Source organism: Gracilinanus agilis, chromosome 1 (genome assembly GCF_016433145.1).
Source record: "Gracilinanus agilis isolate LMUSP501 chromosome 1, AgileGrace, whole genome shotgun sequence".
In the NCBI taxonomy this organism is placed as follows: Eukaryota; Metazoa; Chordata; class Mammalia; order Didelphimorphia; family Didelphidae; genus Gracilinanus; species Gracilinanus agilis.
The window spans coordinates 732,831,619-732,844,545 of record NC_058130.1 but is presented as its reverse complement, the minus strand read 5'-3'; the positions used below and the strand labels follow the sequence as shown (position 1 = coordinate 732,844,545).

At 45.4% G+C, this 12,927-nt stretch overlaps 1 protein-coding gene across 2 annotated transcripts in view; it reads right to left on the bottom strand.

The window, feature by feature from the left end:
- PDE4C (phosphodiesterase 4C) overlaps nt 1-2,545 on the bottom strand; it is a 65,345-nt gene extending 62,800 nt beyond the window's left edge. Inside the window, exon 1 of one of the 2 annotated variants that reach the window (XM_044672366.1) lies at nt 1,965-2,545. In XM_044672366.1, coding sequence (XP_044528301.1) covers nt 1,965-2,224 — 260 coding nt within the window. In that variant the 5' untranslated portion in view covers nt 2,225-2,545. The remainder of the gene's footprint in view (nt 1-1,964) is intronic. The other variant, XM_044672358.1, reaches the window with a different exon arrangement.
- Between the last annotated feature and the right edge of the window lie 10,382 nt (nt 2,546-12,927).

The following is a 12,927-nucleotide window of genomic DNA, read 5'->3' as shown; positions in this document are numbered from 1 at the left end:
CTTTCCTTCCTTCCTTCCTTCCTTCCTTTCTTCCCTCCTTCCTTCCTTCCTTCCTTCTTTTCTTCCTTCCTTCCTTTCAGGATAGCTCTGTTCCATTGCCTCTTTCTTTGCCTTCTCTCTAGGTGTCTCTGTACTCACTGTTTCCCTTACATATGTGTCTAGGTCTTTCCCCTCTCTGGATATCTTTCTGACCCCCTCTTCTATGCATGTCTCAGTGTCTTGCTGTTCAATCTGTGTCTTTCTCCTTTCTGGCTTTCAGCATTTTTCTCTTCTCTTCTTGTCTGTTCTGAGTGGGCACATCTCTCTCAGCCTTGGCTTCTATATGTCTTCACAGGATCTTTGAATGGAGAACAGCTTCTTCTGTGGTCTTTCTTATAGGTACATCAGAACATAATGCCTCTGAACAAACAGACCATACTCCATTAGCATTAGCCTAGCAGCCTCCAGGGGATGGGATTTACCTGTTCTAATCCAAATTGGGCTGCTGAAGGGAGGTGTGGGGGTAGAAGAGGGATGACAAAGCAGTATCTGCTCTGGCCTCTTCTCTTGGGGGCAGAGGAGGGAAGGTTTCTTTTATCCTCTCTTTCTCTCTGCTCTGTCTCTATAACTCTTTTCTGTCTCTATAGTGCTGGGATGGAGTGAAGAGTTTCTGGACTTGGAGTTCAAATCCCACTAGAAATCTGGCACTTATTAGGTGTGTGACCATAGACAAGGGACTTAACCTTTTGGGTGTCTCATTTTTCTAATTTGTAAAATGGGAATGGCAGTCTCTGTAGTAATCTACCTCTCATGGCTGTTGTGAGTCACAAAGGAAATTAAGTATGCAAGGGACAAGGATTAATATTGGTCATGTTATTTCTTTGGTAAAGATAGCTCTCAGCTGAAAAAATAAGGACTTCCTCTACCAATGCACATCAGTACCTCCTCATTAACTTTGGTATTGGATAGGGCCCATAGCACCGACTTGATCACATCACATAACCCCATATGTGTCAGAAGCAAAACTTGAACTTGAGTCTTCTTGGCTCTAAGTCCAGCTCTCTTGACACCATACCACTCAGCTTCTCTCAATGTATGGAAAATGGTCTGCAAAATCTCTAGCTCTCTATAAATGTTAGCTAGTATTATTCTCTGTCTCTGTTTCTCTGTCTCTGTGTCTCTCTGTCTTTCTTCCTCACTCTGTGTTTCTGTCTCTGTCTCCCTCTCCGACATCTCCCTCTCAAAACCTTACCTTTCCTCTAGGCAGAAGAGGAGTAAGAGTTAGAAATGGGAGTTAAGTGACTTGGCCAAGGGCACAGAGCCAAGATGTATCTGAGGTCACATTTGAACTCAGGACCTCCTATCCCTAGGCCTAGCTCTCAATCCTTTGAACTCCTAATTGTCCCCTCTTCTCTCTCAGTATGTTTCTTTTTTTTCTCTCTCAATATCCCTTTCCCTTTCTCCTTTTTTGTGCTATGTGTGTGTATCTCAATATTCTTCCCCCTCTTCATCACTCCTCCCACTCACTCACAAACATACATATCAGTTTTGCCCTTTCCCTTTCATTGTTCTTTCTCTGTCTTTGAAGCAGCCAGGTTTTGCACCCATCTATACGAGCAGAGACACATGTGTAGATGAAGGCCCATGAGCCCCCCTGCCCAGTACCGTGTGCTGCATACCCATAACCTCTCTTACATACCGACCTATAGGCACCCCTTCCCCATTACACAAGGTCGTAGAAGGACACACGATTCTAATGCTTCCTTAAGTCCATTCACTTGAACACTGACCCATTCCTGGCCCAGGAGACAGTAGACCCCAGACCCAGGAGAACCAAGGATGGAGGCTCCCATTGGTCTCTTCCCAACCCAGCTGATCTCTCCTTTCTGCCATCACAGGAGATAGCCTGGGGTCCCGGGTGGGACGGGGTGGGGAGGGGAGCTTTGTCTGCGCTGGTTCGGGCCTCCCCTTGCCAATTTACCTACCGCTTGTGGAATGAGGAGGGCCATGAGCGCCGGGACTTCCTGAGGCCGGGTCGGGAGCTTCTAGCCGTTAGGTACTTGTCTGTGTCCGAATGAAAACGCTGCTGGATGCGGATTCGGGTCCGCGGTTGCCGCCACAGGTGCTTGGGGGGCTTAGCGGAGCCGGCGCCCTCCCGGCTAAGAGCCCGGCACAGCCTGATTGCCTCTGCCACCCCCGCCGCCGCCTCCTCTTCTCCACTGCCGCCGCCTCCTGGGCTCTCCATGCCAAATATTCCAGCTCCAGCGGCTTAGATTCTGGCTCCGGATTCCGCGCTCGGGAGCTGTCAGCCCTGGATGTTCCGATGCAGCTGCCTCACCCTTAAGTCCAGTTCCTCCCCGCAGCTCAAGCCCCCTGGAGCTGTCCCCGGGGTCAGTGCTGAATTCTCGGCACCTTGGGGCGGGCTCTTCTAGGCAGGTAGTCTGAAATCCAGTTCAGGAGCCTCGGCGGGTAAACGGAGAGCTGTAAACCCGAGAGCTGTCCTCCTTGTAGATGCTGAAGCGTTCCTGGTACAGGAGGGTTGGCTCCCCTCAGCAGGTTGGGCTCCGGGGAGCTGTCTGCTCTCGAGGTGCTGAAGCCGTAGATCTGTCTCTTCGAGAAGGCTCCTACTCCAAGCGGGAAGCTGTCCTCCTTGAAGATGCTGAATCCCGCCCCTCCTCCCCTCTCCTCCCTCCCCCACCTCGTTCAGTGTCCGGGGCTGGAGGGTGGTGGGCAAAAGGCTCAGTTCCGGGTTCCGGGCGCCGCTGGATCTGGCTATTTATGGAGTGGGCCAGAGCTTCGAGACGGTGTCTCCTAGACTCCACGACCACCAACATATAAATGTAAGCTGGGCAGTCCAGTGCCCCGGAAGTGGGGGGGTGGGGGTGGGAACAGAACCCCTGGAGCTTTCTCCCTTAGGGTTCTAAGGAAGGCGAGGAGAGGAGGGATTCCTCCGAAGGAATTAGGATGGCTTTTTACCAAGTGCCCTCTGAGACAGAAGAAATAGAGAACCCAGAGAGGGCAGGATTCGAGGAGGTGGCCCAGTCCCAAAAGGAAAAAGCGCCAACCCGGAGTCTAGTCTCCGCTGAAGGGCCAATCGCCACCAGTATAGCGCTCCCAGACTCCCGAGGCCACTTGAGGAGAACAAATTTTATTGGCTCCACCAGCACTAATCCATAGCCCCTAGTTGGAGGGCAGAACACGTCCCTCTTCTGTCCCCGTGGCAAGTTTTAGGCACCTCGGATAATCTTTCCCAAACCCACAGCAAGAAAGGAAACCAGGCGTCAAAACTCCCACGATCACTTTCCACAGTCCTCCCCGAGGGGGAAGAGCTGAGATGTTTGGTTTCGTGATAAAGAGCAGGTGTCCCGCCAAGGGAACCAGGCCTCTCTCCTCTCCTGCATGTAGCCTCGACCCTCGGTGGGAAGTGGGAATTGAGTGACTAGGCCAGAAGGCTAGAGGGTCGGGGCAAGTAGCGCTCTCTGCACTATGAGGAAAGAGAGGGCAAGGGGACCATTAGGGTTCAGGGTGACCCCTGCCGGAGACTGTGATGCAGAAACGTTTTGGAGAGGTCAGAGCTGAAGAGCCGGCAAGCAGATTTCACCAGCGCAACTGCTGTTCCCGGTAGTCCCTCCCTCTTCCCTGGAAAGTTGATGGGGCTCTGATCCTTGTGTTTAGGAACCCCAAACACTCCCTTTACAAATCCGACCATAACCAGGTGACACAGACACTTTCCCAGTGGGGCTCGGGATGGGGATGGGAAGCGGGAAGAATTCGTGTGTTCTGCATAGAATTCACATTGGACTTAGAGGATTGAGCACAACAGATGATTTCCCCCTTTCCCAATCGGCTCTTTTTCCATCAGCGTCTCAGACTCCATCCTACCCCGCTGCCCTTCGAGGCCAGTGCTGGGATCATTCTTGCCCCTCCACCCTTCCGCCGACCCCAGCCTTACACTGAGACTCTTTCCTCCCCGCTCGGTCCTCAGCTCTGACTTTTCTCTCTGCCCTTTGGGTCCACAATGAAGTCCCCGTTTTCTTCTCTTACCTGCTGCCAGTCGTGAGGTGGCCGCGCTCGGGCACTCGCTCCTCGATGCTGAACACGACCCGGGCACTGGCTTCGGGCTCTAGGGCCCGGGCAGCCTCTCCCACTGGGCCGTGGCGCCACGTGAGCGGCGGCAGCTGCGGAGTTCCAGAGAAGCGCCTGCGGACAGCGCTGCTGCCCGGGGGGCCGACGCCCGCAGCGCCCAACTCCGCTGCCTCTCGGGCCCGCTGCAGAGACAAGAGGAGGCTAGTAGGGGCAGATCAGGTCTGGGGCTGGGGCTGGGGGGTAGGGGGGATGGGTGCGCCTTGCCTCCACTCCTCCTCGGTGTCAAGAACGTGACTCAAAAGGGAGAGGGGGCTGCAAGCTTAAAGGGGGGCCCTCTTTGCTGACCCCCGAGTAAACTCAGTCTACTTCTTCCTTCCTCGTCAATTCCCTCCTCCCCACCTCCGTAACCACCCCAGGTACAGCTGCCTGGAAGTTGTCCATCGTGCTGAAGCCTCAGGCCCTTTGGCCCCTAACAAGAAAGCTAGCCTGGCCGGCGAATGGGGATAGGTGCCGGGCCCCTCCTGGGTGCCTGCCTCCTCACCCTTGGGGCTCTGCCTTTTTGTTCTGCCACATGACTTAAGAGTAGAGTGGGGGGGGGGGAAGAGTCATAAGATCTAGACTTAGAAGGGGCCTTATAGATAATCTAGCCTATTTTATTATGGTGGATTTTTTAAAATAACCTTTACTTTCTTTCCTAGTAACAACTCTAGAACTGAAGGGCAAAGGCTAGGCAAACAGGGTTAAGTGACCTGCCCAGGATCGAAAAGCTAGTAACTGCCAACTCAAATTTTCTTGACTCCAGGCATGGCAATCTGTCCACTGTGCTAACTAGTTGCCCCCCCCCCCCCACTTATTTTATTTATAGGTGTAGAATCTGAGCCCAGAGAAGGAAGATGATTTTCTCATGCTTACACATTGAGTAAATGGTAGCATCAGGATTTCAACCCAGGCCAACCTGACTTCAACTCTAGAACTCTTAGGGACAGCAAGGTAGCTCAGTGGACTGAAAGCCAGACCTGGAGACAAGAGGTCCTGGATTCAAATTTGGCCTCAGACATTTCCTAGCTGTGTGACCCTGGGCAAGTCACTTAACCCTCATTGCCTAGCCTTTACCCCTCTTCTGTCTTGGAACTAATACAAAGTATTGATTTTAAGATAGAAGGCAAGGACTTAAAAAAATCTAGGGCTCTTTCCATAATGACAAATTAAAAACAAAACAATCACAAACCAAAAAGCCTTTAAGGCCTACACTGCAATACTTCCTCTAGCTATTAATCTCCAGTGGCTCCTTTCTCAACTCTGCGCCTCAGTTTTCTCTCTTAGCAAAACTGGATCATTTCACGTTCAGTGATGTCTAAGATTCCTTCCAGATCTGAGTCTGATATCAATTACTTACCCCATACCCATTAATGGTGGAGGATTGAAAGAGAGAAGGGATATCTTGCCCTTTTAAAGACTGGTATATAAGTGTATCATGTCTCAAAGTAATTTCTGGGAACAGAGAGAGGCTGAAGAAGACACATGGGGAGAGGATCCTATAATCTCAAATTTTTAAAAGCCTCACAGGGCATCTAGTTTAAGTGGCACCAGAACAGGAATCATTTTATAGCATCACAAGTGGCCATCCAAATTCAACTTGCCTAGACTCCACTTAAAGCCCTCTGGTGAGGGAGAGCTTGCTGCCTTCTGAAAGCATCTGTCCATTTTGAGACAGGTCTAATTCTTAGGAAATCTTCCCTTACAATAAGTTGAAATCTCCCTCTCTTCAACTTCTTTACCACCACCACTATTCCACTACAGAACCATTTACTTCTAGGTCTTCTTCCTAGGGCCAAACAAGACAAGTCTGATCCTTTTGAGGCATATATGAATTCAGGCCATGTAAGCCAAAGAGTGCTTGACCTACTGGGAGGGGAAAGGCTGGGTCCACACCCTCATCATCTGCAGAGGAAGCTTCATCTCTGGAGCACTTCTGCCCATCTGTCTGCCAAGCAGCAGGAGGAACCTCCATTTCCTGAGGCCACTCAGTACTAGTGCTAATTAACTCGACTCTTGAAATAAATTGCATTTCAAATTGTGAAGCCTGAAGTGGGAATGTGTGGTAGAGAGAGGCACTGAAGCAGTTTCAGGAAGGAGAAAGAAGGAGGACCCTTGGGTCTGCAAGAAGGAAGATTGAGAACCTTCCCTCCATCACCCTTTCCCTTTTTCTATACAAAAACAAAAGTCTCTTCCTGGCCCAGGCTTAATTTCCTGCTTGGGGAGGGGAGGAAAAATGGTTCTTTCAAGGGGAAGCAAAAAAAAAAGTGGGAATGGATCAGGCTGAGAAAGGAGGGGGGAAAGGATGGGGAGAAAGGGAGGGAAAAGAAGGAAACCTTTAGGCTGGAGTCTGTGTTAAAAGCAAGGAAGGCAGGGAAGAGTGTTGGTCTGGGGCAGCTGAGCATGTCACAAGCTCTCTCTGACTCACTTTCTCCACACTTGAAGAATAATAACCTCCTCCAGGGATCCTCTCTGGAAAATGACCTTAAATAAGTCTCTTTCACTCTCTATGCATCACTTTCCCAAACTGTAAAATGATGTTGGAATAGATGATCTTTATCTTTCTTCTCAGGTTTAACATTCTATGTTCTGAGGCCTCTTCTAGTTTTGATATTCTATAGCAACATTTATACTGTGGTCTAAATTTCCTTCTAGGCCTGACAAGTGAGATAATGTTTATAAAGCTCTTCCCAAAGCTTAAAATGTTATCTAAAATTCAATTCAGTTTATCAAATATTTATTATGTATCTTTATCAAGCATCTATTATGTGCAAGGGACTGTACTAAGTGTTGGCATTAAAAAGAAGAAAAAGCAAACAGTTTCTGCCCGCAGGGAGCTTACATTCTATTCGGGTTATAACTTATATTCAAGTAAATAAAACAAAACACTTTTTTTAAACCTTTACCTAAGGCAAAAGAGCAGTAAGGGCTAAGCAATGGTGGTTAAGTGACATATCCAGGGTCACTCAGATAGGATATGTCTGAGGCCAAATTTGAACATAGGACCTCTTGTCTCTTGGCCTGAATCTCAATATACAGAGCTACTTAGCTGCCCCTAACAAAACAATTTCGAGAGATGTTGTTCTTCAGTCATTCTAACTTTTCATGACCTCATTTAGGACTTTCTTAGCAAAATTACTGGGGTGGTTTGCCATTTTCTTCTCCAGCTCATTTTGCAGATGAGGAAACTGAGGCAAATGGCGTGAAGTGACTTACTCAGGGTCACATAGCCATTAAGTGTCTGAGACCAGATTTGAACACAGGAATGTTCCTGGCTCCAGACTTGACATTCTATCCATTGTGCCACCTAGCTGTCCCCATTTCAAGAGACATAGAGCACCAATAACTTGAGGTATCAGGAAAGGCTTCTCATAGCAGATGGTGTATGAGCTTGCTGTGAAGGAAAGCTGGGATTTGAGAAGGAAGAGGTAAAGGTAGAAGGAAAGCATTCCAGACATGGGACAACACTTGAGAAAAAATACACACACAGCAGTTGGAACATCCCGAGTGGTTAACAGCTAACTAGGCCAGTTTGAATGGAATAGAGAAAGGAGTTGGACACAGTAAGAGCAATATTGTGGAACAAACAAATGTGAGAGACTGCTACTGACAGCAATGCAATGACCCAGAAGAATCCTGAGGACTTAAGACAAAGAATGCTATGCATCTCCAGAGAAAGAACTGTTGGAATAGAAAGGCAGATGAAAGCATGTGATTTATCACTTGTTTATGTGGGTTTATGTTTGGGGGTTTTGATTCTATAAGATTACTCACTTATGCAAATATATTTTGTGTAATAGTACATGTATAATCAGATTGAATTGCTCATCAGCCCCAGGAAAGGGTAGAGAAGGAGGGAGGGAGACAATCTAGATCATATAACTTTGGAAAACTTAAGTGTAAAATTTTAAATTAAAAATAAAAATAATAAAATTAAAATTTTTAAAAGAAAAGAGAAAGGAGAGTAATACAAAATATGACAGGAAATGTAAGTAGGAGCCAGGTTGTGGATATAGAGGGTTAAGGAGAGAAAAGGGTCAAATTCTGGGGGTAGTGGGTGCCAAAGATGGCACATGGAGTACTTTCTATGGACACACAGCCACCCTCCCCACCCACTACCCCCAGAATTCATTACTAGAAAGGCAGAGGGACTTGTGGGGAACTGCTCCCTTCCCCCTCTTCACCATGCTTGACAACATTTTCTTCATATCACTCACTTTTCTGCCTAGCAGTCCAACAGGAGCACGCAGAGTAATTTTTTTTTCTTTTTTAAACCCTTGTACTTCAGTGCATTGTCTCATAGGTGGAAGAGTGGTAAGGGTGGGCAATGGGGGTCAAGTGACTTGCCCAGGGTCACACAGCTGGGAAGTGGCTGAGGCCGGGTTTGAACCTAGGACCTCCTGTCTCTAGGCCTGACTCTCACTCCACTGAGCTACCCAGCTGCCCCCCAGCACACAGAGTAATTTGGGCTACTCACAGGCAGCAGAGTTGGAAGGGAGCAGAGCACTGGGGCCACTCCCCTCCCCTTCTCTACACTTGCTGAGAACATTCCTCACTTCATCCACCCCTCAGCCTAGCAGTCCAATGGGAGTGCTTCCTTCCTACTCTGTGTGGGGTAAGGGGGAGCAGGGTGGACCCGCCACTCAGTATGGGGGGTGGGGTAGGGGGCAACACCTGTAACTCCATCTCTAAAAGGTTTGCCATCACTAGTCTAAAGGGATGAGGGTTCTATTAACAGGAATAGGAAAATTTGGAGGAAGGAGTGGACTTGGGGAAAATTAGAATTCTGTTTTAGACATTAATTAGTAAGAATTTATTAAGCATCTGCTATGTGCCAGGCACTGTGTTAGGCTCAGGGGTAAGCAAAAAGACTCTCTATTGGCAAGGAACTTTCATATAAGTGGCTGTGATGACAAGTACAAATAAATATAAGTATAAACAAGACACACATACAAGTCAATAAATAGCAATATATACAAAGTAGCTAAGTACATGGTAGTTTGGGAAGGAGGGCACCAGAAGATGGGGATTATAAAAGGATTTATACAAAAAGCTCCATCTTAAAGGAAAAGAAAGGAAAGGAAGGAGTACATTCCATGCATGTAGGGCAGCTAGGCAAAGGCAAGGAGATGGGAGATGGAATGTCACATGAACAACAGAGAGAAAGGCAGTTTGGTTGGATTGAAGAATTCAAGAGGGCAAATAATGTTTAATGTGTCTGGAAAGATAAATTTGGCTAAGGATGTGAAAGACTTTCAAAGTTCCACAGAGGAATTTATACCTGATCCTAGAGACAATAGAAAACCACTGAAGTTGCTTGAGAAACTTGAGGGATGGACCCTTCTTTCTATCCCCAGAATTTAACCAATCCCCAGAACTTTCTAATCCTTAGAACCAGGCATACTGTCTGATACACAGATAAGTACTTAATAAAGACTAGCTGATGATGGAATCTGATTGCAGATCAAAGCACTTTATTTTCTTCATGATCTTTTGATATGTGTCTTCTTCCACAATATGACAAATATGGAAATACATCTTATATCATAGTTCATGTAGAATCTATATCAAATTGTTTATCATCTCAGGGATGGGGATAGAGAGGAAGCAAGAGAATTTGGAACTCAAAATGTTAAAAAAACAAATACTGAAATTATTTTTACATCTAGTTGGGAAAAAATAAAATAACACTGAAGAATTTAAAAAAGGGGGGAAAAATAAAGACTGGTTGAGTTGATTCTTTAAGGTAATAATGTCAGACTCAAATAGAAACAAATCTCTGCAGGTAACATATTGACATAGAAAATCATAAATTAACATAATCTATATTTTAGTGTATTTTTATTTATTTGATTAAATATTTCTGAAATACATTTTAATGGAGTTTGGGCTGCACTGGTCCATGGGCCTCAAGTTTGACATTTCCATTCTAGGGTTTCCAATTTCAAATGTCCAATAGACAACTGCTGATGTAGGCCTGAAGTTCAAGGAGAAAGACTAGGGTTTGATATAGAAATGTGAATCATTGGAATAGAAATGATAGTTAAATGTATGGAATATTATTGTGCTACAAGAAAAAATGATCATGATGATTTTAGAAAAAGCTGGAAAGACCTCCATGAACTGATGCAGAGTGAAACGAACAGAACCAGGAGAACATTGTACACAGTAACAGTAATATTATGGAATGATTGACTGTAAAAGACTTAGCTACTCTCAGCAAATATGATCCAGGACAATTCTGAGGGATTTATTTATTTATTATCTTTAAAAAAAACCTTACCTTCCATCTTAGAATCAATACCATGTATTGGTTCCAAGGCAGAAGAGTGGTAATGCTAGGCAATGGGGGTTAAATGACTTGCCCAGGGTCACACAGCTAGGAAGTGTCTGAGGCCACATTTGAATCCAGAACCTTCCATCTCTAGGCTTGGCCCTCAATCCATTGAGCCATCCAGCTGCCCCACCTGAAGGACTTATGACAACAAACGCTATCCACCTCCAGAGAAAGAACCTTTGGGGTCAGTATGCAGATCAAAGAGAAAGTTTGGAATAGCTTCTGTGGGGGGTGAGAAAGGGAATCAATTAGGGAGGAATTAAAGAGCTGCCTTGCTATAGTAATGGCCCAGTTGAGGTTGGATAAATATGTACAGTTCTGAGACTTCATCCAGCTGCATTCACGAGTTCATGGAGAACTGGATTGGAGAAGATGGAGCATAGCTGAGGTTTGGCAAGGGATGAGTGTCACTAGGACAAAGGGCAAAGGGTGTGAGAGCGGAATACAGACTTAAGTTGAAATGGCTAACTACCAAGTTGAGGTTAGAAAGGAAGGAAAATGAAGACAGAGAAGGGGCAATGGCATGAGAAAGCACAGAAGTGGAAGGATTGAAGACTTTAACTTGGTTCAGGATGGGCTTAGGAGGGCTGAGGCACAGGGAGATGTGGTATAATCGGAGGTCATGGCCATGTGTCAGAAGTGAAACACATGGTCATGGTGAGATCTATTATGTGACTGTCATCATGTTAGCTGAGTGGAATCAAGAAGTAGGTCATGGAACTTAAAGAGTATGAGGAATTTGGAGCTAAGGAGTTTGAGGGAGTATTTGGAGCAGCTGGGTGGTAGCTTCCTGCCTGAGTCAGGAAGGCTAGAATAAAAATCCTGTCTCAGACAATTATTAGTTTTGTGACCCCAGGAAAGTTATTTAATTCTCTTGGCCTCAGTTTCTTTATACATAAATGAATAAATAAATAAACAAATAAATGAATGGATGGATGGATGAATAAATAAAAGGAAAAAAATATAAAATAGTCATTGCACCTCCTTCACTGATTTGTTGTGAGGATCAAATGAGATAATATATGTATAGTGATTTGCAAGTCTTAAAACATTGCATAGATGTTAGCTATTGTTATCTCTGGCTATTAAGGTCCCCTAGCCTAAGGGCAAGTTTTTCTTTTTAATTAAACCCTTACCTTCCATCTTAGAATTGGTTCTAAGTATTGGTTCCAAGACAGAAGAGTGGTAAGGATGAGGCAATGGGAGGGGGGGGGGTGCAGTTTGTAAAGGACTTGCCCAAGGCCCCATAGCTAGGAAGTATCTGAGGTCAGATTTGAACCCAGGACCTCCCAGTTCCAGGCCTGGCTCTCAATTCAATGAGCACGTAGCTTCCCCTTCTAAGGAACAAGATTTATGGAGGAGAGGAAGATGGTGAGCCAACTACTGAACTCCTTAAAAAAAGAGGATGAATGACTCTGGGCTTGGTATAATATAACCATCATCATTGGGATATGTTGAGTTTGAGATGCCCACGGAATATCAAAGTGGCACAGCAGGTAGATGATAAAGGTTGGGAGTTCAGAAAAGAAATTAATGATGGATATATATTGTTTTTGAGAGTTGTCTGTATAAAGATGGTGATTGAACCCATGAGACCTGATAAAATCATCAAGATATAAAATATAGGGAGAGGAGAAAAGAGCCCAGGAGAGAGACTTTGGGGGAAGATACACTTTTTTTCTGTAATATAATGAACATGTATTAAGGATTATCTATTATTCTTCCTATATATATATATATATATGTTAGCTGAGCGAAATATATATATATATATATATATTCCTCCCCCCCAAGGCCATACCTATTAGTGTTCTATGCTCTAAGAATCCTCCCAGTTTTGAGGTTCAAGGCTCTATGGTCTCTTCCAGTTTTAAACAAATACCACCTCCTCTATTCTTGATTTTAACTGTAAAATTGGGGATTTGGATTAGATGATCTCTAAAGGTCACTTCTAGTTCTGTCATTTTGTATTCTAAAGGTCTCAACTCTAAAATTCTCTATACTTTGTTCTAAACTTTCTTTCATTTCTGTCATTCTCGGATGCTTTATTCAATTCCTGACTCTAGGGTTGGGAAAGAACTTAGTTCTTCTCCCATTCCAGGGTGGTGGTGGTGCTGGTAGTGTAACAAGTGCTGCCTTGGTCTCCATCTCTCAGTCCTACCACCACCAAAGTGCCCATTCTCTAGTGCCAAGATTTTCTTAATATTCCCATTTCTTTGCCTAATCTTGAAATTCTTCATCATTCTTGTCATCTTCTTCTGGATGTGACTCAGTTTAGCAAAATTCTTAAAATGTGGCACCCAAGTTAAGAAATACTCAGGGTTTGAAATGACCATGGCCAGGGCACAGAAGGGCAAGTACTTACTTGTCTTTTTCTGGACACTATGTTTCTCTGAATGTAGCCCAAGATGGCATTGGCTCACAGCCACATCACGTTATTGACTCACTAAGCTTTTGGTGCACTGGTATCCTCAGATTAAAAAAAAAAA